The sequence below is a fragment of the Hermetia illucens genome, chromosome 1 (assembly GCF_905115235.1).
Source record: "Hermetia illucens chromosome 1, iHerIll2.2.curated.20191125, whole genome shotgun sequence".
In the NCBI taxonomy this organism is placed as follows: Eukaryota; Metazoa; Arthropoda; class Insecta; order Diptera; family Stratiomyidae; genus Hermetia; species Hermetia illucens.
In genome coordinates, this window is record NC_051849.1 from 222,075,874 (window position 1) to 222,102,379 (window position 26,506).

At 37.1% G+C, this 26,506-nt stretch overlaps 2 protein-coding genes and 1 long non-coding RNA gene across 6 annotated transcripts in view; all 3 read left to right on the forward strand.

Moving 5' to 3' along the window:
- Positions 1-7,473, forward strand: part of LOC119647274 (protein kinase C and casein kinase substrate in neurons protein 1) — a 30,654-nt gene extending 23,181 nt beyond the window's left edge. Inside the window, exons 2-10 of one of the 2 annotated variants that reach the window (XM_038048165.1) lie at positions 983-1,215; positions 1,277-1,386; positions 3,335-3,672; positions 3,796-4,022; positions 4,274-4,394; positions 5,802-5,912; positions 6,191-6,354; positions 6,416-6,576; positions 6,635-7,473. In XM_038048165.1, coding sequence (XP_037904093.1) covers positions 1,112-1,215; positions 1,277-1,386; positions 3,335-3,672; positions 3,796-4,022; positions 4,274-4,394; positions 5,802-5,912; positions 6,191-6,354; positions 6,416-6,576; positions 6,635-6,747 — 1,449 coding nt within the window. In that variant the 5' untranslated portion in view covers positions 983-1,111 and the 3' untranslated portion in view covers positions 6,748-7,473. The remainder of the gene's footprint in view (positions 1-982; positions 1,216-1,276; positions 1,387-3,334; positions 3,673-3,795; positions 4,023-4,273; positions 4,395-5,801; positions 5,913-6,190; positions 6,355-6,415; positions 6,577-6,634) is intronic. The other variant, XM_038048166.1, reaches the window with a different exon arrangement.
- Positions 7,474-7,745: 272 nt separating this feature from the next.
- LOC119647276 (odorant receptor 63a-like) lies at positions 7,746-11,761 on the forward strand. Of its 3 annotated transcripts, none has more exons than XM_038048168.1 (5): positions 7,746-10,443; positions 10,503-11,120; positions 11,173-11,262; positions 11,345-11,515; positions 11,567-11,761. In XM_038048168.1, the coding sequence occupies exons 1-5, from the start codon at positions 10,219-10,221 to the stop codon at positions 11,618-11,620; spliced, it is 1,158 nt and encodes a 385-aa protein (XP_037904096.1). In that variant the 5' UTR covers positions 7,746-10,218; the 3' UTR covers positions 11,621-11,761. The 3 variants fall into 3 exon arrangements, with proteins under 3 accessions (XP_037904096.1, XP_037904097.1, XP_037904098.1); XM_038048169.1 differs by having other exon boundaries at positions 11,345-11,500; XM_038048170.1 differs by lacking the exon at positions 10,503-11,120 and having other exon boundaries at positions 11,165-11,262.
- A 2,461-nt stretch (positions 11,762-14,222) lies between these two features.
- LOC119646316 lies at positions 14,223-18,442 on the forward strand. Its single transcript, XR_005248722.1, has 3 exons — positions 14,223-14,877; positions 15,139-15,232; positions 18,164-18,442. It is a non-coding gene; the product is annotated as an uncharacterized LOC119646316 (long non-coding RNA).
- The last annotated feature ends 8,064 nt before the right edge of the window (positions 18,443-26,506 follow it).

Sequence of the window (26,506 nt, forward strand, 5' to 3'; positions counted from 1 at the left end):
CGTTGACGATGATCTTCGACGTGAACTTCTATTTCTTCATAAAATATAGTTTTAGTAGCTTCTTTTTTTAAGTCTTCACTTCCTAACGTATGCAAATAATATTCAACTGTACTCACAAAACTGTTGATTTTAAGTACTTCGTTTCTTTCATGATACGATCTCTATTCGCTCCTTGATAATTAATTTGCAGTTACTGTTATTGCTGTTGGTTCTGTTCCCTTAAACCCATTTGCTGCTGACTTATGGAAGATTTTCTAGGACAAAACGAAATCTTATGAATTTGCTTTTTGGGCAATGCTTCTACGACCTATTTCTAACTTTATTCATCTCGTTCGGGGTTCATAAATAATTTTTACAAGATCAAGACACGTTTACCAACTACTCCAGTTGTGCTTCCGAGTGGAAAGCAGATTAAAAAAAACAACACCAGACTCTAATGAACAACATTTTATTTACTCAAAGCTACAAAACGATCGACTACGTGCAAACGCCACGGCTAATCACGAACTAAAGGAGATGGGTGGGTCATGTTTCCACTTTTATGCAAATTTATAAGTGAATGAAATGTATTAAGATGCTGATGGTGTATCTGGCATTCTTGCGTGTAACATTTCGATCACGTCTTGGATCAATATGTCAAAGTTGATTGTGGGGACATGCGTAACTCGCATCATATTCTAGAAGAAAGGTAAGCGTCTTTTAACGCCGAATGAGGTACTGGTTGTAAGTTTCCTAATATTACGACGACAGAAAAATTACTCATTTGCAGGTAATTACAGCACCCGCGAGCTCACAAGCATTGCTACCTAACAAAATCTTGCGCGTGTGCATGCGATACCGGTCTCACAGACCAGGGAAAATACTACGTGACAGTGATTTTGTTTTATGTTGGATACAATTTTTTTTGTAACTTGAAAAAAAATATATATTAAACATTTAAATTTCTAAGTTTAGCTCATCTTGATCATTATATTTATTTCAGCCTAACTCTGTGCAAGCTGTACTTGTAGCGTTCAAACTAACAGACCGCAAAGCTTGAAGGCAGTGTATTAATTATTCAGTGGTAAATTTTGAAATTCGAAAATAGCTGCGCACGTAAGATTGTTGCAAAATGTCACATCATAGCGACGATCAACTTTTGCAAGCTGGAAGTGAATCTTTTTGGGAGCCCGGCTATTATAAAAAAACTACGAAGAGAATAGAGGATGGTTATAAGTAAGCTCCACCATGTCGCTACTCATAGTTAAATAAATTTGCAATTATTTCCATTATCCAGATTATGCACAGATTTACAGACACTAATACAGGAACGTGCAGAAATAGAGAAAGGCTATGCAAAGAACCTTAGAGCTTGGTCGAAGAAATGGGGGGAACTAATTGAGAAAGGTAAGATAGTTATAAGTCAGGATAGCTTTGAAACGTTCGAAAGTCGCGATCGACATTTGATCTGCGTTCTATTGCAGTAAATTTCAGGTAACCGAGATTCCATTTCGCCCTAGTATGTGTTGAGCTCAACGAAACGTCAGAGTAGGATATTACTTAAATCTTCGGATGATTGATCTGTTCTCTGCATCGGTAGTTGATAGTTTTACATCTTGAACAGACAAATCATCGAACATTTTCGTCTCATTATACCGATTAATCGACTTACGAGTAAACTAATTCGACTTTTTAAAATAAGGCCCTGAAATAGAAACCGTCTTTTTTAAGGTTTTGTATAAACCGATACATGCAAAAGGGGGGTGTAATGTTTTTTTCATCAAATATAGTCATGTGGGGTATCAAATGAAAGGTGTCGGTTAGTACTTTTCGAAGCCGGTCTTAGTTTTGTTGGAAAGATGGGGAGTGCGAAGGATTGAAACTGATAATTACTTTAACGAACCCATTCTCAGAAACTACCCAACCAAAAAATCTGAAAAAAATCAAGAGGCTGCCACTATGGTCCCTAGGCTCCGAAATACCCTCCATACCGATACCTGTTCAAATAAAGTTAAAAACAGTACAATACTATAATTTTTAGTAATTGACAAGAAAACCCCTCCTTAAGTTCAACCTAGAATCACGAAATTTTGCAGCAATGTACAGTATAGAGCATGATCCTGCCATATTTGGTGAGTTATACTAGGTCAAAGCTGTCGTTTCTGCAAAAATTCAAAACTATGAATGTCAATATCACTTAAAAGTGGATATTTTCACATAATTTATGCATATATTACGTGCTACATACTAATGGGACAAATGCACACTCAAATCTCTTTATAAAAAGAATACACAAAACCTTTGATACCTGAAGCATCTAGCTTCCGGTTTCCCGACTTGTTATCCTTTAGTATGTAAACACAAGAGAATAATTTTGAACCATTTTACGTTAACAGCGCTCATTTTATCTATATCTAATTTGTCCGAAAGCTACAAAGCTATTAAGATCGTAATTGCAAATTATATTAAAGAAATCGTCCAGCAATTAAAAATGTCATAACTTTGCGAGAAATAAAAACCTAAAACGGCTGTTCATGGCATACAAACTCTTATGATACCAACTGTATTTGGCGAAAATCAAGAACCTCAGGATGGAACTTAAACATATTCACCTATTCGTATACATCATATCCTCACTTTTATAAGGTTTTGTGTAAAAAAGACATCTTTTTATTCTCTCCCCCTAACACTTCTCAAGAACGATTATACCTACTGACACGAAATTTGGTGGACCTATGTATGAACTATGAATTCCCATGAATGCAGTGAATGTCATGATTTTATGTTAAGGTTAAGAAGAGCTTTTTTCCTCTAAATATAGGCGCATAGGATATCGAATGAAATTCTTGCTTAGTACTTCTTAACCCCTGTGTTACCACCCAACGAAAATTTACGTTGTTTACCACTCGGTTACCATGTACAGTTTTATAAGTAATACTGTACTGTAGTTCAAAATAAGTTCATATATTAGATAGATACTGACTAAGTTATGGTTCACGAAGGTATTTAAGCCGAATATAATAATATATAGTGACTTTTGTATTTACAAATAATGATGGCTGTAATCCTAATTCAGGGATAATACCAAGAGTATCATCTTAATCCAGTTAAGGGCAGGTTCCTTGAATTGAAAAGTTAAAAAAGAAGGGTCTTTATATACTTTGATAACTGAGAAACATATTGGAACACTTTTCAAGGCACAGCAGTTCTGCCGTCTTCTAAGATATTTACCACAGATAACGAAATGTCAATTGTTCCTAATTATTTATATCCAAATATTCACATCAAATCTACAACATACATGAAGATATATAAACATTTGTCTATATATTTTCTTTGGTTCTTCGTTATCTAGGTCCAGAATATGGCACCACTGAAGCAGCATGGAAAGCAGTATTGACAGAGGCAGACCGATTAGCAGACGTTCACATGAAAATCAAAGAAAAACTTTGTCAAGATATAACGCATGAAATTAAAACTTGGCAAAAGGATAATTTCCACAAAACAATGATGCAAATTAAAGAGCGCAAGGAAATGGAAGATTCGTTTAAGAAGGCGCAAAAGCCATGGGCAAAAATTTTGGCGAAGGTAGAAAAGGCAAAGGCAGATTATCACGCAGCATGCAAGACAGAGAAAACAGCTACAAATCAAGAACGGAATGCCACCGCCGATAGCTCTTTATCGCCCGATCAGGTGAGATTTAATTAACCTATTTATTACGAACTGCGAAATGAATTATGAAATCACCAATACAATATCTTCACCACTAGCTGAATTGAAGAACCCAAATATTTACAACCTATATTTGTATTTCAGGTCAAGAAAATGCACGATCGGGTACAGAAAACTAAAGATGAGGTTCAAAAATGTCGAGAAAAGTATGAACAAGCTTTATCAGAGATAAATAAACATAATCCTATCTATATGGAAGCAATGAGTGCAGTATTCGACCAGTGCCAAAAGATGGAGTCAGTCCGTCTAAAATTCTTCAAGGAAGTTTTGTTTTTAATACATGCTGCTTTAGACATAACGAAGGAAACGAGGTAATTTTTCTATTATTTTCGTATTGGCTCGCACTGCTTTTCGTTCTAATTATTATTTATCAGATTCATTTTCTTGAATGCATGGATTTCTATTATATTAATACCTTGGAATAATATATTTATATGCTTTCGAAAGCACATATATTCAACTAAACAAAATTCAAGAGAACTCTCGACATTTCATTTTTTTTTAGAATAAATCATCATTCAAAAATTTATATTTTCCTTCTTCTTTCTTATTTATCACTTAGTTTGCCACAAATCTATGAAGAATTCCATCATACGATTACTAATGCCGATGACCAAAAAGATCTAAAGTGGTGGGCAAATACTCATGGGGACAATATGGCTATGAACTGGCCAACATTTGTGGTAAGAAATATTCTTCAATTTTTTCTTTCATCTGGAACGTCACTCTATGTTGGTTTGAGTTTGTTTTTGTGTTTTTTTTTTATTTATGAATAAACCTTTTGGAAGATTTTTTTTCAATTTCGTCTCATTTGTTTTTTAATATCTTTTACTGTTAAAAAATTGTAATTTCTGCAGTGGAAAAATATTGGGATATTGGTTGTATTTCCCTATATATATATTTTAATAATATTTAGTATGGAATGTTAATACGTACCAAGTTGTTCAATTAGTTTTGTCGTTCGATGACGGATAGCTCTATTAGGCTCGTCGTTTAATTTTTTTCAAGATGGTACTATTGTTCGATGAACACGTGTGAAGTAAAAAGTGCATTAAAACAATAGTAGTGATGTGATTACCCTCGAGAATCAAGGAGGGTAAGCAATATTCTGACTGCAATGTCGAATTTTCGCATTTCCTAACAGTGGAACAAAGACATTCGAATACGATTTTTCCGCAAAATTTGGACCGTTTTAGAAATGGTGTAAATATATTTTATCCATCATTTCATCACTAGAGATTAGAGCCTCCGTCCATGATTTTAAACCAAAAAAAAACTTACTAGTGGTGTGAGCCCACTACTTTAGCTCGAAGCAAGTTAAGGCCCAGAATTAGGTAAAGAAAGTGTGAGCAAAAGCTTCTTGAGATGAAAAAGGAATTTTGCTCGTGTCCTACATGGAAGCTGACACAATGAACTGAAATTATTATTTCGTAGTCTATACAACGTAGAAATTTATAAGCGATATTACGACCGGGCAACATCTATGGTAGAAACACGAAGACGTGGCAGACCTTACAACAGATAGAGAGATAGTTGCTAGGATACTGATTTGATGGATCGGGCACAAAACCCGGATGTTTCAACTGTCTTACTAAAAAAATATCTAGATTGGAACCCAGTTGTTGTGTCGTTGATGACGATGATATTATTGTAATATTTTGGAGTTACTGGATATAAAAATCCGCGGAAAAATGCCGGGTTACCAGAAGAAAACAAATTTTCCCATTTCTTACACAGCTCAAAAAATTCAGTTCCCCCCGATGTCTAGCGGCACTTACATCTAAGTAATTCATGTCTGGCAATAAATTTTCATCGAAGAGGTAAGGTTCTCAAATCAAAGATAGAAATAAAAATTAGAAGACGGCTGTAGCAAATGTATTCAAGTTAAGGGATAATATCATATATTAGATAAGAAAATATATTTCAAACCACAAAATTTTGTCTTATCGAACGGCAAAACTGATTTTGAACAATCTGATATACATTTTCTAAATAACTTTATTTTACGAGTAAACTTAAATAATCGGTTTTATTTCACCGTGTGAATACTTGTTTTTCATTTTAAACTCCTCTAAAACCTCAAATTTTAGGAATACACTGAAGAATTTCGAGACATCGCTAAGGGAAACAAATCGAAGGAAGCCCTGCCTGCAGCGCCAATAACCCTTATTAATCAACGGCCTGTTGCCGAAGACTTGCATGTACGCATGTTGTTTAAGTTCAATTTGCATTTTTTATTTTATGTTGGTCAAATTTATCCATTTATGAATTTCCGCTTTACATTTTACAATTCTTTGGAATTTTGCTGTAATAATGCAGTTACATTATGCGGAGACTCTGTGAAGATACATTTAGATATATGGCTAAGAAACTGATAAAAAACGCTTATTTTAATTCAAATTAAACACTTTGTCTGCTTCAACTAATATTATTAGCTTTGTTTCTAATATAAATGTAAAACTTTCAAATAATTTATTAGGAATATCCGCCGCCATCAACTAAAAATAGTATCAGTCGAAACACAGCAAATATGAGTAATCGAAATTCGGCAAAAAGCAGTACAGTCGTTGCAAACAACGACTCACCGAAATCGGAAAATGCTCAAGGCCCTCATTCACCAAATAACCGAACTTCAACAATAACGTAAATTTGTTTTTTTTTTTGCTTCTTGTTCTCTATGTAACTGAAGGTTTATTTTCTCTAGAAATGGCACAAATAAATCGGAAGCAAATCCATTTGAGGAAGAGGAATGGGATGAAGGCGATGGTGATAATGTACTTGTTGACAATGGTGAGCCTGGAGTTCCGGTGAAAGCTCTCTATGATTATGAAGGAGCTGAAAGTGACGAGCTAACATTTAAACAAGGTAAAACTTTTTCTACTTTGCATCAAAACGGCTGTTAAAAAATATTCAACAATTTTAGGTGATATTTTCGAGAAATTGGAAGATGAAGATGAACAAGGCTGGTGCAAAGGGCGAAAGAATGGAAGAGTAGGCCTCTATCCAGCGAATTATGTTGAAGTGATAGCAACATAGAACTGCGAGAACCGAGCAACAGATAATCGTGTTGAACTAATTTATATATTTACGAAGGTGGTGTTACAATTATGCTTTTATTTAATGAATGTATTGTCTTTGCCTTTGCTGTTCTCGCGATTAATATTTATTTCTGTTCATATATTTTGAATTCGTAATCAATAGACTAGAGATAAAAACGTTTATAATCAAATTCGAAAATATTGTCATATTTATAGGGGAAATCAGATTTTCTAAATATAAATAATGAAAGTAACAAATGTTAAAAACATAAAACAAAATCAAGAGTGAAGTACTGTGAGCAATTCAATTGATGTTATAAACAGCAAAATATTTGCATTTAGACATGTGTTTTCTTCATCATACCATAGAATTGTGTAATGTCTTTTCTGTCAAGTTGAGCAAGTGAACGTTTATTTCACATCCAAAATTAGTTAAAAAATTGTAAACAGGAATGAAGGCGAACAACATATTTGAGGAGAGAATAAGTTTTCTACGAAAAGTAGTTTCAGAATATCATTCGAATCTACTCTTCGCAACACTTCTAAAAATGTATATTTGTTAATTTGTTATCAATAGAATAGAAAGTAGATAAGGCGGACAAAGAAATATCTCCAACAAATTGGATATGAAACTTTTAATTAATGAAATGGTATAAAATGTCCGGAAAAAGAAATATGGTTAAATATATATATCACAGCAGAATGAGAAAGGAGTGAAACGTTATCTAAATTGTCTGTTATTTCGAAAGATTTGTATACATCAAGATAGAAGTAGAACAATCATAATCATATCATCCGAGAGAAGCAATTTGAAATAAAGTGATTATTTGTTTTCAAAATCTAATTTGCAAATCCCTTCACATTGAAGCTTAAAGAGTCAGTTTAGTAGCAACTCTCGAGGTATTGACTACGGCTATGTGTTGAAATAGTAGTATATTTAATTTGTTTTGCAATACTTATCTGGGAATTGTTAGTCATCAAAAATCCGAAAACCAAAAAAAAAGGAAAAATGTAGTCTTGGTGTCAAAGATAACGTGGATGTGACACATTGTATGATTCTTATAAGTGATAGAAAAGTAAGCTACTAAACATCAAGGGTTTTAGTATCGACAATAATATTTGCTGTGGGGGGTACTGCCTAGTGCCTGTTTCATTTGGATCGGTCATCAAAAATTCTGTTCTATTCAGATTCAATCTGAGAAGGTGTTGCATCGATCCAGGCGATCATTCCATTTTTGTATAAGTTGCTTGACATCATTTCTTCTATTAGACGCCCGGTTAATATACCCGTCATACTTCGAACTTTACTTGCCGGATCGTGATAGAGCAATTTAACCAGGCGGACGAGTTCTTCTGGCTATAGGTTTTGTCGAAGAGCATACCAGGTGGGTTCGTGTGGCACACGGGCAGACGATTTCTCCAGATACAGAAATACAATGTAAAGAGGGCGATGCTTCTCACGGTATTTCTCCATGAGTAACCGGCAGCGTGTGTTACGTCAATTGTTCCGCAATTCTTGACAAATCCGGCTTGGGTCACGGTTATTTGAACGATTTCGCGAAACATTTATCAAGAATGTGAATACCATCTTCATGGTATGGTACAGCTTCTGGATGGGACAGAGCTCAGATGGGATGTAGTTAGACCCTGTTGTTTTCGCCAATTTCATTCATTTTATTGCTTCCTCGACTTCAGTAGCGCTGAGAGATGGAATTGCTCCAAACGTCGGCAATGATTGTGGAAGTGAAGGATAAACAATGTTTTCCGTTGAAATCTGCTCGAAATATTTTCGCCGTCGGTTGGTAAGAAAAGTACCGTGTGCTTGTCATTAACGTATCAGAAATGTTCGATATCCTGTGTGCGTTCGTGTCGACTTTTACCAAGTCGGTACAGATCTCAGTCACCATCCCGAGTGTCCAGTTTGTCGTATATATCCTTGTAATGAACCCCTCTGATGACTGCGATCGTTTTCTTTGCTTCCCGTTTGGCATTCTTGTAAATTTGATAATTGTCCAGCGTTTTATTGTCGAAAAACTATTAGAGGCGTTTCTTTTCACGAACTTTCATTTCAACATCGCCCTCAAGAAGCCAAGTATCTCGGTTGATGAACCGCTTACCTGGCCTGGTGCACCCAAGGGTTGCACAGGATTGTGGATCGGCTCTTTAACTTAGTTCGACATTCGTAACGGTTGGTGATCGCGTAAGTGTGATCAATTTTTCTTCCTTTTGGCGAAATCGCCACCATTAAAAGTGCGGCGGGCCAGTGCATTGCTCTCGCTGTTTTATGGGTGGCTTGATTTGCAAGACAGCACTCAACAGCCGATATTGACGCTTTATATAGTTGACTTGCGTTTTACTGTTTCCGCTCCCAATGTTGCAAAGTCAGACAATGGTTTGATGAACCACGGTCATGGTGTCCGCAAAATCGACTATACGCTCGCCACCGTCATTGCGCGTTCCAAACCCTTTTCCCCCAAGGCATCTATTCCCGTCTGCCTTTTCACCCACATTACCATTAAGGCCGCCTGCAATGATGATATAGCCATCAGCAAGCACCTCACAGGCCTTTCAATCGAGGAGGTACCAGAAGGCATCTTTCTCGGCATCAGGTCGACATGTCTGTGGAGCATATGCGGTAAAGAAGTAAATAGTACGATCAGCTGATATACTGGTGAGCTTCATCAGCCAGTCATCAAATCGTTCAACTTCTTTAATGGCATAACGGGAACGCCATGAGATGTCAATGCCAACACCGTGTTGAGTATGTGGACTACCAAAATAGAGGCGGTTATTGCTATTTTTACCGCATTCGCGTTCTATGTCGCAGTTTTGGCACCAGACCATCGAATTTCTTGTAGAGCGCAGAAAACGAAGCGCCTATTCCGAAGAGCTCTTGCGAGCTTCTCGGTGTTTCCATGCAGAGTGCAATATTTACCGTGTCGACACGTATTTGATTTTCTCGGACTAATTTACTTACGTCTCTTTCTCTCCTTAAATGGCTTTGCAAAGAAAAACACCTGCAAATGAGGAAAATTAATGTACATATGTATTTGCATATGACACATTTTTTAGGTCATATACAAATAAATTTAAATATTTACGTTTTGTACCGAATATTTAAGATCCCTTCTAATTATTAAAAAATTAAATGATTCAACAACTTGTTTGTCTATTTAACTTTTAAATTTGGACGGAAACGACGTACTGGATATAATGAATATAACGACCAAATTTTCCGACTCCGTCACTATATCCGGTTTTGATTGTAATTGCTTTTTTATTATGCAATCATTTATTTCATAGATTATTATTGTTTCCTTACCGGTGTGATTTAATAGTTCCACACTCCCTCAGTTTACACCATGAATTATTTACAATATGCCAGCATTTATATAAATGCTTGTAGCGAAAAAAGCAAACTAGTAATAGGTGACTTTCGAGATTGTGTCGAGGGGTCGAAATTACAGCGATGGAAAGTTTAGAGCAATATGATAAGATTTGCCAGTGGCTTTATGCAGTTGCTAAAGTAGTGGGCATTGATTTCTTCAGAAATAATGTGTGGAATTGCAGAATTATAATTTGCATAAGCGCGATTGTATTGGCGAGTATAAGCGTATTGTACACAATATATATTGTCCGTCATGATTTCACGTTGCTTTTAAAATGTATTGGAGCTTCTATGATAGCAATCACAGTAAGTATGTCGCCGAATGTGCTCGAGATTTATGAATAAGCCGCTACACTATATTTTAGGGAGTAGCAAAGCTTTACTCTACAGTTAAAACTCAAAAACGTCAAGAAAGCCTTCTTATTTTTGTCCGGAAATTGTATATCGTAAACATTGAAGGAAGTGCAAGAAGGAAAACCATTATGCAAACATCTACCGAAAAATATTTTACCACAATGAAGCGGGCTACCGCTTTATTCGTATTCATTATTCTCATCGTTGCAGTTTACCCAGCATATTCGTTTTTCTATCTGAATAAAGTTGAATTATTTTTTGAAATACAGTTTATAGGACATCCAATGAGTCAGGCATCTGCAAAGATCTATATTGTGAATTATATAAGCCAATTTGTGGACATCTTCCTTGGATATATCGGCAATATTTTACATGATGTGATATTTTGTACATTTGTATTTTATGTTTATACGTTAATTGAGCTCCAGAAGGCAGCATTTGATGAGACGCAAGAATTCATTGGCATTGATAGGTATGCCTTTGAAAAAATTCTCAAAAACTGTATGATTATGACTCAAGACACAAATAATTATATTTCGGAGATTAACAGTTTATATTCATTCGTTGTGTTCGTTCAGATCGCGGCTTCTTCTGTAGCAATGGCACTGCACCTTTTTTGCTCTGTGACGGTAAGGTTTTTGGGTAATGTTTAAAGTTTTGGCGTTTGAATTAGATTTGCAGACCGACTGGTTAGGAGCATATGGATTCGTATTATTCAACTTTATTCAAATATTCGTCTATTGTCTTATCGGAACATTTCTCGAGATTATGGTAATTCTCTTTTCATTTAACATTGAACTAGCACCAGATTGAACTGAATTATCCAATCGCAATATTTACCATTAACTTTCAGAGTGACGAGGTGGTAAACACTATTTATCAATTTCCATGGTACTCAACTACAAAGGAAAATAGAAAGTTGCTATGTTTTACGCTGATGAAAGCTCAGAAAATGACGAAGCTTAAAATCGTTGGAGTGGCTGATTTGAATGTTAACACTGCTGCAATAGTAGGTTTTCACTTGGTAATAAACAGTTTTGTTTTGCTGACTATAATCCTTCTACCAAACTTGCAGATTTACAGGACAATTTATTCATATTTGATGATGCTTCTCAGTTTCGCTGAATGAAGAATCTTGCTCAGTTATCCTCATAAAGTCAAAGGAAGATGCCATAGTTCAACATTCTTTGTTATTGTTTTATTCATGTGTAAAACACATTTATAGAATGAATAAAGGCTTTTATTTTAGGGTCATATTTTAAAACTTTAATACATTAGTAATATTTATGAAATACAGGTCATCAAATAAAGTTCAATTTTGAGTTATAAGATAGGATGCAGCAGTAGTGATGATGTGATGATTTGAAAAACGTACAAACAGCGAATTGTTTCATTCGAACAACGCTGGATTTTCCGATGGGAGAAAGTTCGTTATTATTTGTTGGTTCTAATCATATTGCACATAATATTACAATTTAAAAGTATGAAAAACGAGGATTAGAATTTGAGAACATAAAAAGTAATGTATATCCTTTTTCACACGGAACCTTAAATATGGCTTATGTTTCTACCCTTATACAAAATTCTTACTTTACAGTTCATTTCCTTCAGTTTATTACGAAGAATTTTTCACAATTTCTCTTTAGTCTAGTGTCTGGATTGTTTATCATTTCGTGCTTTCCGGTTAAGTAAATTGATAATGAATGACTGAAGTACTTTTGCATAGTTGATGAAAAAAGTTACACGATATTGTGTCAAACTGTCCAACATTTAGAACTATTTGCTATTACCTTGTGCAAGTATTGGTGTTGTAAATTATCATACTAAACGGACCGGCTCATTAGGTATTTAATAGCTTCTCACTTTGTCGATTTGCATCATGAATTATCTATTATATTGTAGATTATAAAAATGTGCTGGGGAAAAATAGAAATCAGTAACATATCACGTTTGTAATTGTATGAAAAGGACGAAATTTGCAACGATGGAAAATTTAGCACAATATGATAAGATTTACTTTTTTTGGGTTGGTCAACAACTTGCATTCTACATTGCAAGCTGTCTTGTCCCGTCGACAATCAACCTATGACCATTTTGTGAAAATATTAACTACATACTCGTGAAGAGATATCCACGAACCGCAACTGCTGCCACTCTCTTACAAAGTCCTCCCACTCACAGTACAGGTCCTTGTCGTCTACAAGCACATTTCAGTTACGTTCTGGCTACAGGCTCATTCTGTCGTTTGTTGCTATTTCTATCTACCGTAAAGGTTGTTATAGCAGTCTTTAATATTGAAGTGACAACGGGTTTTATTCTTGCCTTATATCTGGTTCTTCGTTTTCCACCAGATATACATATTGTTATGTGTGGTCGTAACCATGGGTGACTGAGACTACTCATGTAAACGCAGTTGCCCCTCTCATATGGATATAGAGGGAGCATCCAATATGGAGACCACAACTACATATTACTTGGAAGCATTTTTTTTTTTTTTTTTTTTTTTTTTTTTTTTTTTTTTTTTTTTTTTTTTTTTTTTTTTTTTTTTTTTTTTTTTTTTTTTTTTTTTTTTTTTTTTTTTTTTTTTTTTTTTTTTTTTTTTTTTTTGGTTTGGTCAACAACTTGCATTCTACATTGCAAGCTGTCTTGTCCCGACGACAATCAACCTATGACCATTTTGTGTGAGTTCTTAACTCCATTCTCGTTAAGAGATGTCCACGAACTACAACTGCTGTTACTCTAAGACAGGGTCCTGCTCCCTCACAGTACCAAGTCCACCGTCGTCAAACAAGCACGTTTCAGTTGCGTTCTGGCTACCGGCTCATATTATCGTATTGCTATATCTTTATCTGCCGTGAAAAGCTGTTATAGCAAATATTACTATTGAAGTGAACTGGGTTCTATTTTTGCCTAATATCTGGTTCTTCATTTACCACCAGATATACATATTGTTAAGTGTGGTCGTACCATGGGTGACTGAGACTACTCATGTAAATACAGTTACCCCTCTCATATGGATAAAGAGAGAGCATCCAATATGGAGACCGCAACTACATTCTACTTGGAAGCAGACCGATGTCCTCCGACCTCTCACTTCAAGATCACAAAAGATAAGACAGGATAGTGTGGAAAATTGAAATATAGTGAGAGTAAAAAGGTAAAAAATTAAAGTGAGAATGCTCCTCATTGGGCGAGACTTCCCTATGTACTTTATACCTTAAAGTAAGTGAGGGCCTGTTTGTTCGCAATGGGCATCCTTTTATTCGTCGGTTTAGCCAGGCAATCTATGACTAGGTGACGAATACTGAAGTTTGATGTGCTACCACATCTAGCTTCAAGGCGAAAAAATGTGAAAATTAGAGATAGGAGAGAGTAGTATGAAAGGAGAATGCACCTTTATGGGCTGAGATTTCCCCTATGTACCTTGTACTCCAAAGCCAGTGAGGGGCTTGGTCTCTCCAAATTTGGCATTCCTGTGTTCATCGGTTTAGCCAGAAATACCTAAAAGGCACCCCTTTAGCTGGGTGACGAACACCTATCTCTCAATGAGACAGTCATGGGGAATCTGAGTTGCCACCCGAGTGTGGTTCAGCTCACCAGCAGGTCCCACAGTTCAAGCTGCAGGCCAGTATATCTTTGCAGCCTGAAGACATCCTACATTGTTTGGGATGTATATTTGGTCTGTGGAAGTACATTATATTAACACTTATTTCCTCCAAGAGTGTTTAACAGACGGACTATAACTGACATACCTAAGTCTTATCTGCTACTTACTATCTCTAGCTATGTTTCCTAATTCATTTTTAATTTTCCTAAAGCCTTATCCACAGACTTTGATATTATTCTCTCAATCATTGTTCCATTTTTAATGATTGAGGATTCTTTCCTACTGTATGAATTTATCTTATGGTTCTAACTAGATTCTCTTGTAACTTTTCTTGCTAATTGAATTCAAATCTATCTCTATTGTGTTCCTATTAATATCTTCCTTCATTTTTAAACTTCTTATCATGATCTATTCTTCCCTTACTATATGAAGGTGCATTGGAAAGCACATCTCCTATGATCTCTTCTGTTTTATATTATCTAATTTATTACTCAAATTCTAGTCTAATCATCATCTGTCTAATTTGTGAAATGGAGATCCCTGCTGTCATCATCAACACTGCCGTAAGTAAATATACTAATAACTGAATTTAATCCTTTGGTGTATTTCAGATCATCTGCTATGGAATTTTCCGATGTCCGGCACGTTGTGGTTTTTTCCATTGCTGCTCAGGTGCGTATCTATTCAATACTTTATGCCTTGTCGCTGTGTCTCTCCTCTTTCAGGCGCTGCATCATCCTTCTGAAGTCGTGGAGTCCTCCTGCTTGTCCTTACGCCAGGTATGAAGTTAATTCATCTAAGCCCTACTTGTTCTAGATCTAATTCCTGTCGCGAAAACTCTATCTTTCAATCATACTCATAATCCCTATGCTGTGCTCGTCTTTCCTTCTCTTCACCTGATCATTGTTTATATTTACATGCAAGTGCTGTCATTTAACCTCTTCCTAACCCTCCAGTTTATTTTGTGTATTAGATGTTCAATTAGTGATGTTTACATATTATTATTGTAACTAATGTAATTATTCTTGATTTCTTTTAAGGAAAATTCCCTCGACATCGGACCGGATCAATTCATGCGTGATCATCTTGTCCCATATCCAGCGAAATTCTAATTAAAATATGTGAAATGTAAAGGTAATTATTTAATAAAGATATATACGTGTTCTAAATCTGGTATTGTTTCATTGCTTGAACCTATGACTTAATTATTGATCTATTACTCTTTTACGGTGTCGGTGTGCAATTTGAGCAAACACTTCTTGTGCGCGTTTCTACATTAATGATAGTCAAATGTTAATTATCATAAGTCTCCTAAATGGTCATTTGTTTTGATTGTAGTGACCCTTGAAAGAAAGGTGGTGTATTTATCAGAAAGAACTATTCTAAAGATTATAGTGATTTGTTGATGTTGTTGAACGTGAAGTTATCTTCTTGGCTTATATATGCCGCCTGTGCAGCTTTGCCCTTGAATACAACATCTACTTGTGGAAAACTTAGAGTGGACGCCTATATACGTATTTCGACTCTGTCCAAGGAGTCTCATCAGTAGGCTTTATTGTGCAACTACCGGGGGTGTTTTAGATTGACCTAATGGCCCTTTTTATAAGAAGAACCTAATGTGTGGGCCCCTAACTTGTAAATTTGGAAATAATACAGATCAATTGAGTGGGGACTCAACGTCCCGATAATCAAAGTAAAGTAGAGTAAAGTGAAAACTTCATTTTAGAGAGATATTCCTACGTTTCCTATACTTAATTTGAATCTTTCCCTGTTTTCCTAATCTAAATTGAGATACCCAAAAAACCATGCCCACGTACCTTGTCCTCTGTCAACTCAGTTTTTATTTGTGTACGCTTCATCTTTCGCTTCGTGGTTTGTTGCTTCCCTCGGTGTATCTTTTCCTCAATACGTCCTTCCTATGTGCGAGACCTTCCTCCTGGATTGGCTGCATCATTGGTCCAACGCTGCCTTCCATAGATAAGTAGAGTATTGCCAAGCACCTTGTATATCACTTATTACCACTACACTTTTTACATAAACAACTGTTCCTCTTGAACTTCCAGTATGAATTGGACCATTCTTCGGCCATTCCTTGTTTTTATACTGCTTGTTCCAGTTTCATATGTTCCGGTTTTTTACCGTTGCTTTCTTTATGTGTATGGTATTTTGTTGATGTGTAAGTGGTGGGCTCTTGCATTGGGTAAATGCAGGCTGTACTTCTACATTCTGAGTTTGGACTTTTGTTGACTTAGCGGACTTGTACGATCCTTATTACCTCATTATCTGTTCTACTAGCTATTATATCATACCTTCTCTTACCTATGTGCTCATATTGCTATTTTCGTACTGAGTTAGATAAGACAAATGGTCACCTATCCTATTTCCTAGTGAAATAGGAGGCTGACGTGCAGGCACGAGTCAAGGCCGTAGAACGTGTGGATTGTGCTGTTCTCATCAGCTTTTTTCTGACCTAAGGAGGCACTATTTCAGGGGTCTCTCCTCGTAATCAGCTGAGCACTATCCGTTCAACCCCCAGCGACTCAAATAAGGATCAACTTTTTTTGGTTTGGTCAACAACTTGCATTCTACATTGCAAGCTGTCTTGTCCCGACGACAATCAACCTATGACCATTTTGTGTGAGTTCTTAACTCCATTCTCGTTAAGAGATGTCCACGAACTACAACTGCTGTTACTCTAAGACAGGGTCCTGCTCCCTCACAGTACCAAGTCCACCGTCGTCAAGCAAGCACGTTTCAGTTGCGTTCTGGCTACCGGCTCATATTATCGTATTGCTATATCTTTATCTGCCGTGAAAAGCTGTTATAGCAAATATTACTATTGAAGTGAACTGGGTTCTATTTTTGCCTAATATCTGGTTCTTCATTTACCACCAGATATACATATTGTTAAGTGTGGTCGTACCATGGGTGACTGAGACTACTCATGTAAATACAGTTACCCCTCTCATATGGATAAAGAGAGAGCATCCAATATGGAGACCGCAACTACATTCTACTTGGAAGCAGACCGATGTCCTCCGACCTCTCACTTCAAGATCACAAAAGATAAGACAGGATAGTGTGGAAAATTGAAATATAGTGAGAGTAAAAAGGTAAAAAATTAAAGTGAGAATGCTCCTCATTGGGCGACACTTCCCTATGTACTTTATACCTTAAAGTAAGTGAGGGCCTGTTTGTTCGCAATGGGCATCCTTTTATTCGTCGGTTTAGCCAGGCAATCTATGACTAGGTGACGAATACTGAAGTTTGATGTGCTACCACATCTAGCTTCAAGGCGAAAAAATGTGAAAATTAGAGATAGGAGAGAGTAGTATGAAAGGAGAATGCACCTTTATGGGCTGAGATTTCCCCTATGTACCTTGTACTCCAAAGCCAGTGAGGGGCTTGGTCTCTCCAAATTTGGCATTCCTGTGTTCATCGGTTTAGCCAGAAATACCTAAAAGGCACCCCTTTAGCTGGGTGACGAACACCTATCTCTCAATGAGACAGTCATGGGGAATCTGAGTTGCCACCCGAGTGTGGTTCAGCTCACCAGCAGGTCCCACAGTTCAAGCTGCAGGCCAGTATATCTTTGCAGCCTGAAGACATCCTACATTGTTTGGGATGTATATTTGGTCTGTGGAAGTACATTATATTAACACTTATTCCCTCCAAGAGTGTTTAACAGACGGACTATAACTGACATACCTAAGTCTTATCTGCTACTTACTATCTCTAGCTATGTTTCCTAATTCATTTTTAATTTTCCTAAAGCCTTATCCACAGACTTTGATATTATTCTCTCAATCATTGTTCCATTTTTAATGATTGAGGATTCTTTCCTACTGTATGAATTTATCTTATGGTTCTAACTAGATTCTCTTGTAACTTTTCTTGCTAATTGAATTCAAATCTATCTCTATTGTGTTCCTATTAATATCTTCCTTCATTTTTAAACTTCTTATCATGATCTATTCTTCCCTTACTATATGAAGGTGCATTGGAAAGCACATCTCCTATGATCTCTTCTGTTTTATATTATCTAATTTATTACTCAAATTCTAGTCTAATCATCATCTGTCTAATTTGTGAAATGGAGATCCCTGCTGTCATCATCAACACTGCCGTAAGTAAATATACTAATAACTGAATTTAATCCTTTGGTGTATTTCAGATCATCTGCTATGGAATTTTCCGATGTCCGGCACGTTGTGGTTTTTTCCATTGCTGCTCAGGTGCGTATCTATTCAATACTTTATGCCTTGTCGCTGTGTCTCTCCTCTTTCAGGCGCTGCATCATCCTTCTGAAGTCGTGGAGTCCTCCTGCTTGTCCTTACGCCAGGTATGAAGTTAATTCATCTAAGCCCTACTTGTTCTAGATCTAATTCCTGTCGCGAAAACTCTATCTTTCAATCATACTCATAATCCCTATGCTGTGCTCGTCTTTCCTTCTCTTCACCTGATCATTGTTTATATTTACATGCAAGTGCTGTCATTTAACCTCTTCCTAACCCTCCAGTTTATTTTGTGTATTAGATGTTCAATTAGTGATGTTTACATATTATTATTGTAACTAATGTAATTATTCTTGATTTCTTTTAAGGAACAACTTTTTTTGGGTTGGTCAACAACTTGCATTCTACATTGCAAGCTGTCTTGTCCCGTCGACAATCAACCTATGACCATTTTGTGAAAATATTAACTACATACTCGTGAAGAGATATCCACGAACCGCAACTGCTGCCACTCTCTTACAAGGTCCACCCACTCACAGTACAGGTCCTTGTCGTCTACAAGCACATTTCAGTTACGTCCTGGCTACAAGCTCATTCTGTCATTTTTTGCTATTTCTATCTGCCGTAAAGGCTGTTATAGCAATCTTTAATATTGAAGTGGACTGGGCTCTATTATTGCCTTATATCTGGTTCTTCATTTTCCACCAGATATACATATTGTTAAGTGTGGTCGTACCTTGGGTGACTGAGACTACTCATGTAAATACAGTTACCCCTCTCATATGGATATAGAGAGAGCATCCAATATGGAGAACGCAACTACATTCTACTTGGAAGCAGACCGATGTCCCCTGACCTCTCACTTCAAGATCACAAAAGATAAGACAGGATAGTGTGGAAAAATTGAAATATAGTGAGAGTAAAAAGGTAAAAATTAATTAAAGTGAGAATGCTCCTCATTGGGCGAGACTTCCCTATGTACTTTATACCTTAAAGTAAGTGAGGGCCTGTTTGTTCGCAATGGGCATCCTTTTATTCGTCGGTTTAGCCAGGCAATCTATGACTAGGTGACGAATACTGAAGTTTGATGTGCTACCACATCTAGCTTCAAGGCGAAAAAATGTGAAAATTAGAGATAGGAGAGAGTAGTATGAAAGGAGAATGCACCTTTATGGGCTGAGATTTCCCCTATGTACCTTGTACTCCAAAGCCAGTGAGGGGCTTGGTCTCTCCAAATTTGGCATTCCTGTGTTCATCGGTTTAGCCAGAAATACCTAAAAGGCACCCCTTTAGCTGGGTGACGAACACCTATCTCTCAATGAGACAGTCATGGGGAATCTGAGTTGCCACCCGAGTGTGGTTCAGCTCACCAGCAGGTCCCACAGTTCAAGCTGCAGGCCAGTATATCTTTGCAGCCTGAAGACATCCTACATTGTTTGGGATGTATATTTGGTCTGTGGATGTACATTATATTCCCACTTATTCCCTCCAAGAGTGTTTAACAGACGGACTATAACTGACATACCTAAATCTTATCTGTTGCTTACTATCTCTAGCTATGTTTCCTAATTCATTTTAATTTTCCTAACGTCTTATCCACAGATTTTGATATTATTCTCTCAATCATTGTTCTATTTTTAATGATTGAGGATTCTTTCCTACTGTATGAATTTATCTTATGGTTCTAACTAGATTCTCTTGTAACTTTTCTTACTAATTGACTTTTTTTTTTTTTTTTTTTTTTTTTTTTTTTTTTTTTTTTTTTTTTTTTTTTTTTTTTTTTTTTTTTTTTTTTTTTTTTTTTTTTTTTTTTTTTTTTTTTGGTTTGGTCGACAACTTGCATTCTGCATTGCAGGCTGTCTTGTCCCGACGACAATCAACCTATGACCATTTGTGAAAATATTAATTCCATTCTCGTTAAGAGATGTCCACGAACTACAACTGCTGTTACTCTAAGACAGGGTCCTGCTCCCTCACAGTACCAAGTCCACCGTCGTCAAACAAGCACGTTTCAGTTGCGTTCTGGCTACCGGCTCATATTATCGTATTGCTATATTTCTATCTGCCGTGAGAAGCTGTTATAGCAAATTATACTATTGAAGTGAATTGGGTTCTGTTCGTGCCTTATATCTGGTTCTTCATTTACCACCGGATATACATATCGTTAAGTGTGGTCTTACCATGGGTGACTAAGACTACTCATGTAAATGCAGTTACCCCTCTCATATGGATATAGAGAGAGCATCCAATATGGAGAACGCAACTACACTTTACTTGGAAGCAGACCGATGTCCTCCGACCTCTCACTTCAAGATCGCAGAAAGATCAGACAGGATAGTGTGGAAGAATGAAATATAGTGAGAGTAAAAAGGGTGAAAAAAGGTAACAAGTTGAGAATGCTCCTCATTGGGCGAGACTTCCCTATGTACTTTATACCTTAAAGTAAGTGAGGGCCTGTTTGTTCGCAATGGGCATCCTTTTATTCGTCGGTTTAGCCAGGCAATCTATGACTATGTGACGAATACTGAAGTTCAATGTGCTACCACATCTAGCTTCAAGGCGAAATAATTATGAAAATTTAGAGATAGGAGAGAGTAGTATGAAAGGAGAATGCACCTTTATGGGCTGAGATTTCCCCTATGTACCTTGTACTCCAAAGCCAGTGAGGGGCTTGGTCTCTCCAAATTTGGCATTCCTGTGCTCATCGGTTCAGCCAGGAATACCTAAAAGGCACCCCTATTAGCTGGGTGACGAACACCTATCTCTCAATGAGACAGTCATGGGGAATCTGAGTTGCCACCTGAGTGTGGTTCAGCTCACCAGCAGGTACCACAGTTCAAGCTGCAGGCCAGTATATCTTTGCAGCCTGAAGACATCCTACATTGTTTGGGATGTATGTTTGGTCTGTGGATGTACATTATGTTCCCACTTATTCCCAACATTTTTTTTTTTTGGGTTGGTCAACAACTTGCATTCTACATTGCAAGCTGTCTTGTCCCGTCGACAATCAACCTATGACCATTTTGTGAAAATATTAACTACATACTCGTGAAGAGATATCCACGAACCGCAACTGCTGCCACTCTCTTACAAGGTCCACCCACTCACAGTACAGGTCCTTGTCGTCTACAAGCACATTTCAGTTACGTCCTGGCTACAAGCTCATTCTGTCATTTTTTGCTATTTCTATCTGCCGTAAAGGCTGTTATAGCAATCTTTAATATTGAAGTGGAACTGGGCTCTATTATTGCCTTATATCTGGTTCTTCATTTTCCACCAGATATACATATTGTTAAATGTGGTCGTACCATTGGGTGACTGAGACTACTCATGTAAATACAGTTACCCCTCTCATATGGATATAGAGAGAGCATCCAATATGGAGAACGCAACTACATTCTACTTGGAAGCAGACCGATGTCCTCCTGACCTCTCACTTCAAGATCGCAGAAAGATAAGACAGGATAGTGTGGAAAAATTGAAATATAGTGAGAGTAAAAAGGTAAAAATAAGTAAAGTGAGAATGCTCCTCATTGGGCGAGACTTCCCTATGTACTTTATACCTTAAAGTAAGTGAGGGCCTGTTTGTTCGCAATGGGCATCCTTTTATTCGTCGGTTTAGCCAGGCAATCTATGACTAGGTGACGAATACTGAAGTTTGATGTGCTACCACATCTAGCTTCAAGGCGAAAAAATGTGAAAAATTAGAGATAGGAGAGAGTAGTATGAAAGGAGAATGCACCTTTATGGGCTGAGATTTCCCCTATGTACCTTGTACTCCAAAGCCAGTGAGGGGCTTGGTCTCTCCAAATTTGGCATTCCTGTGTTCATCGGTTTAGCCAGAGATACCTAAAAGGCACCCCTTTAGCTGGGTGACGAACACCTATCTCTCAATGAGACAGTCATGGGGAATCTGAGTTGCCACCCGAGTGTGGTTCAGCTCACCAGCAGGTCCCACAGTTCAAGCTACAGGCCAGTATATCTTTGCAGCCTGAAGACATCCTACATTGTTTGGGATGTATATTTGGTCTGTGGATGTACATTATATTCCCACTTATTCCCTCCAAGAGTGATTAACAGACGGACTATAACTGACATACCTAAGTCTTGTCTGCTACTTACTATCTCTAGCTATGTTTCCTAATTCATTTTTAATTTTCCTAAAGACTTATCCACAGACTTTGATATTATTCTCTCAATCATTGTTCCATTTTTAATGATTGAGGATTCTTTCCTACTGTATGAATTTATCTTATGGTTCTAACTAGATTCTCTTGTAACTTTTCTTGCTAATTGAATTCAAATCTATCTCTATTGTGTTACTATTAATATCTTCCTTCATTTTTAAACTTCTTATCATGATCTATTCTTCCCTTACTATATGAAGGTGCATTGGAAAGCACATCTACTATGATCTCTTCTGTTTTATATTATCTAATCTATTACTCAAATTCTAGTCTAATCATCATCTGTCTAATTTGTGAAATGGAGATCCCTGCTGTCATCATAAACATTGCCGTAAGTAAATATGCTAATAACTAAATTTAATCCTTTTGTGTATTTCAGATCATCTGCTATGGAATTTTCCGATGTCCAGCACGTTGTGGTTTTTTCCATTGCTGCTCAGGTGTGTATCTATTCAATACTTTATGCCTTGTCGCTGTGTCTCTCCTTTTTCAGGCGCTGCATCATCCTTCTGGAGTCGTGGAGTCCTCCTGCTTGTCCTTACGCCAGGTATGAATTTAATTCATCTAAGTCCTACCTTGTTCTAGATCTAATTCCTGTCACGAAAAACTCTATTTTTCAATCATACTTATAATCCCTATGTTGTGCTCTTCTTTCATTCTTTTACCTGATCATTGTTTGTATTTACATGCAAGTACTGTCATTTTACCTCTTCCTAACCTTCAAAATTATTTGTGTATCAAATGTTCAATTGGCGATGTTTACTAATGTAATTATTAATGATTTCTTATAGGTGAAATATTACAACGGTGGACCGGACTTCAACTCCAATGGCATGCATCTAGTAATGTATACTGCTTATAATTATGTGAACTGTAAAGAAGGTATTTATTTTTGTTTTTGTGATCAATAAAGAATTCTTCGTGTTACAACTACCCACTTGTTTTGTTACTTGTTACTTACAAATTCATCATTATAACTGTGTTGTGTTGTGCTGAGCGAAAAATTCTTCATTCATGCAGGTCAAGTTTGTATTCTCTTCAGTATCCTAAGTGGTCAATAGTTTGTGTGGAATGACCCTTGACATAAAAGTGATTTACTAGTTAACTAATTAATCTAAAGATTGTTAAGATTTGTGATGCCGCTGAACGTTAAGTTCCATTCTTGGCGATTTTGTGCCGCTTACGCATTCCGCCCTTGAGTAGACGACATCTGTGATAGTGGAAAAACCTCAGTGGACGCCTATATACGTATTTCGACTCTGTCCAAGGAGTCTCATCAGTAGGCTTTATTGTGCAACTACCGGGGGTGTTTTTAGATTGACCTAATGGCCCTTTTTTTGAGAAAAACCTAATGTGTGGGCCCCTAACTTATGAATTTGGAAATAATGCAGATCAATTGAGTGGGGACTCAACGTCCCGATAATCAAAGTAAAGTAGAGTGAAGTGAAAATTTCATTTTAGAGAGATATTCCTACTTTTCCTATACTTAATTTGAATCTTTCCCTGTTTTCCTAATCTAACTTGAGATACCAAAAAACCATGCCCACGTACCTTGTCCTCTGTCAACTCAGTTTTAATTGTGTACGCTTCATCTTTTGCTTCGTGGTTTGTTGCTTCCCTCGGTGTATTTTTTCCTCAATACGTCCTTCCTATGTGCGAGACCTTCCTCCTGGATTGGTTGCATCATTGGTCCAACGCTGCCTTCCATAGATGAGTAGATTATTGCCAAGCACTTTGTATACCACTTATCAACACTACACTTTTTACATAATCAACTGTTCCTCTTGAACTTCCAGTATGAATTGGACCATTCTTCGGCCATTCCTTGTTTTTATACTGCTTGTTCCAGTTTCATATGTTCCGGTTTTTTACCGTTGCTTTCTTTATGTGTATGGTGTTTTATTGATGTGTAAGTGGTGGGCTATTGCATTGGGTAAATGCAGGCTGTACTTCTACATTCTAAGTTTGGACTTTTGTTGACTTAGCGGACTTGTACGATCCTTATTACCTCATAATCTGTTCTACTCGCTATTATATCATACCTTCTCTTACCTATGTGCTAATATTGCTATTTTCTTACTGAGTTAGATAAGACAAATGGTCACCTATCCTATTTCCTAGTGAAATAGGAGGCTGACGTGCAGGCACGAGTCAAGGCCGTAGAACGTGTGGATTGTGCTGTTCTCATCAGCTTTTTTCTGACCTAAGGAGGCACTATTTCAGGGGTCTCTCCTCGTAATCAGCTGAGCACTATCCGTTCAACCCCCAGCGACTCAGGTAAGATCAACTTTTTTTTGGGTTGGTCAACAACTTGCATTCTACATTGCAAGCTGTCTTGTCCCGACGACAATCAACCTATGACCATTTTGTGCAAATATTAACTACATTCTCGTGAAGAGATATCCACGAACCGCAACTGCTGCCACTCTCTTACAAAGTCCTCCCACTCACAGTACAGGTCCTTGTCGTCTACAAGCACATTTCAGTTACGTTCTGGCTACAGGCTCATTCTGTCGTTTGTTGCTATTTCTATCTGCCGTAAAAGCTGTTATAGCAATCTTTAATATTGAAGCGAAAACGGGTTTTATTCTTGCCTTATATCTGGTTCTTCGTTTTCCACCAGATATACATATTGTTAAGTGTGGTCATAACCATGGGTGACTGAGACTACTCATGTAAACGCAGTTGCTCCTCTCATATGGATATAGAGAGAGCATCCAATCTGGAGACCACAACTACATACTACTTGGAAGCAGACTGATGTCCTCCGACCTCTCACTTCAAGATCGCAGAAAGATAAGACAGGATAGTGTGGAAAAATGAAATACAGTGAGAGTAAAAAAGTAAAAAAGTAAAGTGAGAATGCTCCTCATTGGGCGAGACTTCCCTATGTACTTTATACCTTAAAGTAAGTGAGGGCCTGTTTTTTCGCAATGGGCATCCTTTTATTCGTCGGTTTAGCCAGGCAATCTATGACTAGGTGACGAATACTGAAGTTTGATGTGCTACCACATCTAGCTTCAAGGCGAAAAAATGTGAAAAATTAGAGATAGGAGAGAGTAGTATGAAAGGAGAATGCACCTTTATGGGCTGAGATTTCCCCTATGTACCTTGTACTCCAAAGCCAGTGAGGGGCTTGGTCTCTCCAAATTTGGCATTCCTGTGTTCATCGGTTTAGCCAGAGATACCTAAAAGGCACCCCTTTAGCTGGGTGACGAACACCTATCTCTCAATGAGACAGTCATGGGGAATCTGAGTTGCCACCCGAGTGTGGTTCAGCTCACCAGCAGGTCCCACAGTTCAAGCTACAGGCCAGTATATCTTTGCAGCCTGAAGACATCCTACATTGTTTGGGATGTATATTTGGTCTGTGGATGTACATTATATTCCCACTTATTCCCTCCAAGAGTGATTAACAGACGGACTATAACTGACATACCTAAGTCTTGTCTGCTACTTACTATCTCTAGCTATGTTTCCTAATTCATTTTTAATTTTCCTAAAGACTTATCCACAGACTTTGATATTATTCTCTCAATCATTGTTCCATTTTTAATGATTGAGGATTCTTTCCTACTGTATGAATTTATCTTATGGTTCTAACTAGATTCTCTTGTAACTTTTCTTGCTAATTGAATTCAAATCTATCTCTATTGTGTTACTATTAATATCTTCCTTCATTTTTAAACTTCTTATCATGATCTATTCTTCCCTTACTATATGAAGGTGCATTGGAAAGCACATCTACTATGATCTCTTCTGTTTTATATTATCTAATCTATTACTCAAATTCTAGTCTAATCATCATCTGTCTAATTTGTGAAATGGAGATCCCTGCTGTCATCATAAACATTGCCGTAAGTAAATATGCTAATAACTAAATTTAATCCTTTTGTGTATTTCAGATCATCTGCTATGGAATTTTCCGATGTCCAGCACGTTGTGGTTTTTTCCATTGCTGCTCAGGTGTGTATCTATTCAATACT

What these genes read in the sequence shown, in the direction of transcription:
- LOC119647276 (XM_038048168.1), top strand. Translation starts at nt 10,219, where the DNA reads ATGGAAAGTTTAGAGCAATATGATAAGATTTGCCAGTGGCTTTATGCA. An exon ending in CTTCTATGATAGCAATCACA is followed by an intron (nt 10,444 to 10,502) that starts GTAAGTATGTCG and finishes ACTATATTTTAG; the next exon opens with GGAGTAGCAAAGCTTTACTC. An exon ending in GAACATTTCTCGAGATTATG is followed by an intron (nt 11,263 to 11,344) that starts GTAATTCTCTTT and finishes ATTAACTTTCAG; the next exon opens with AGTGACGAGGTGGTAAACAC.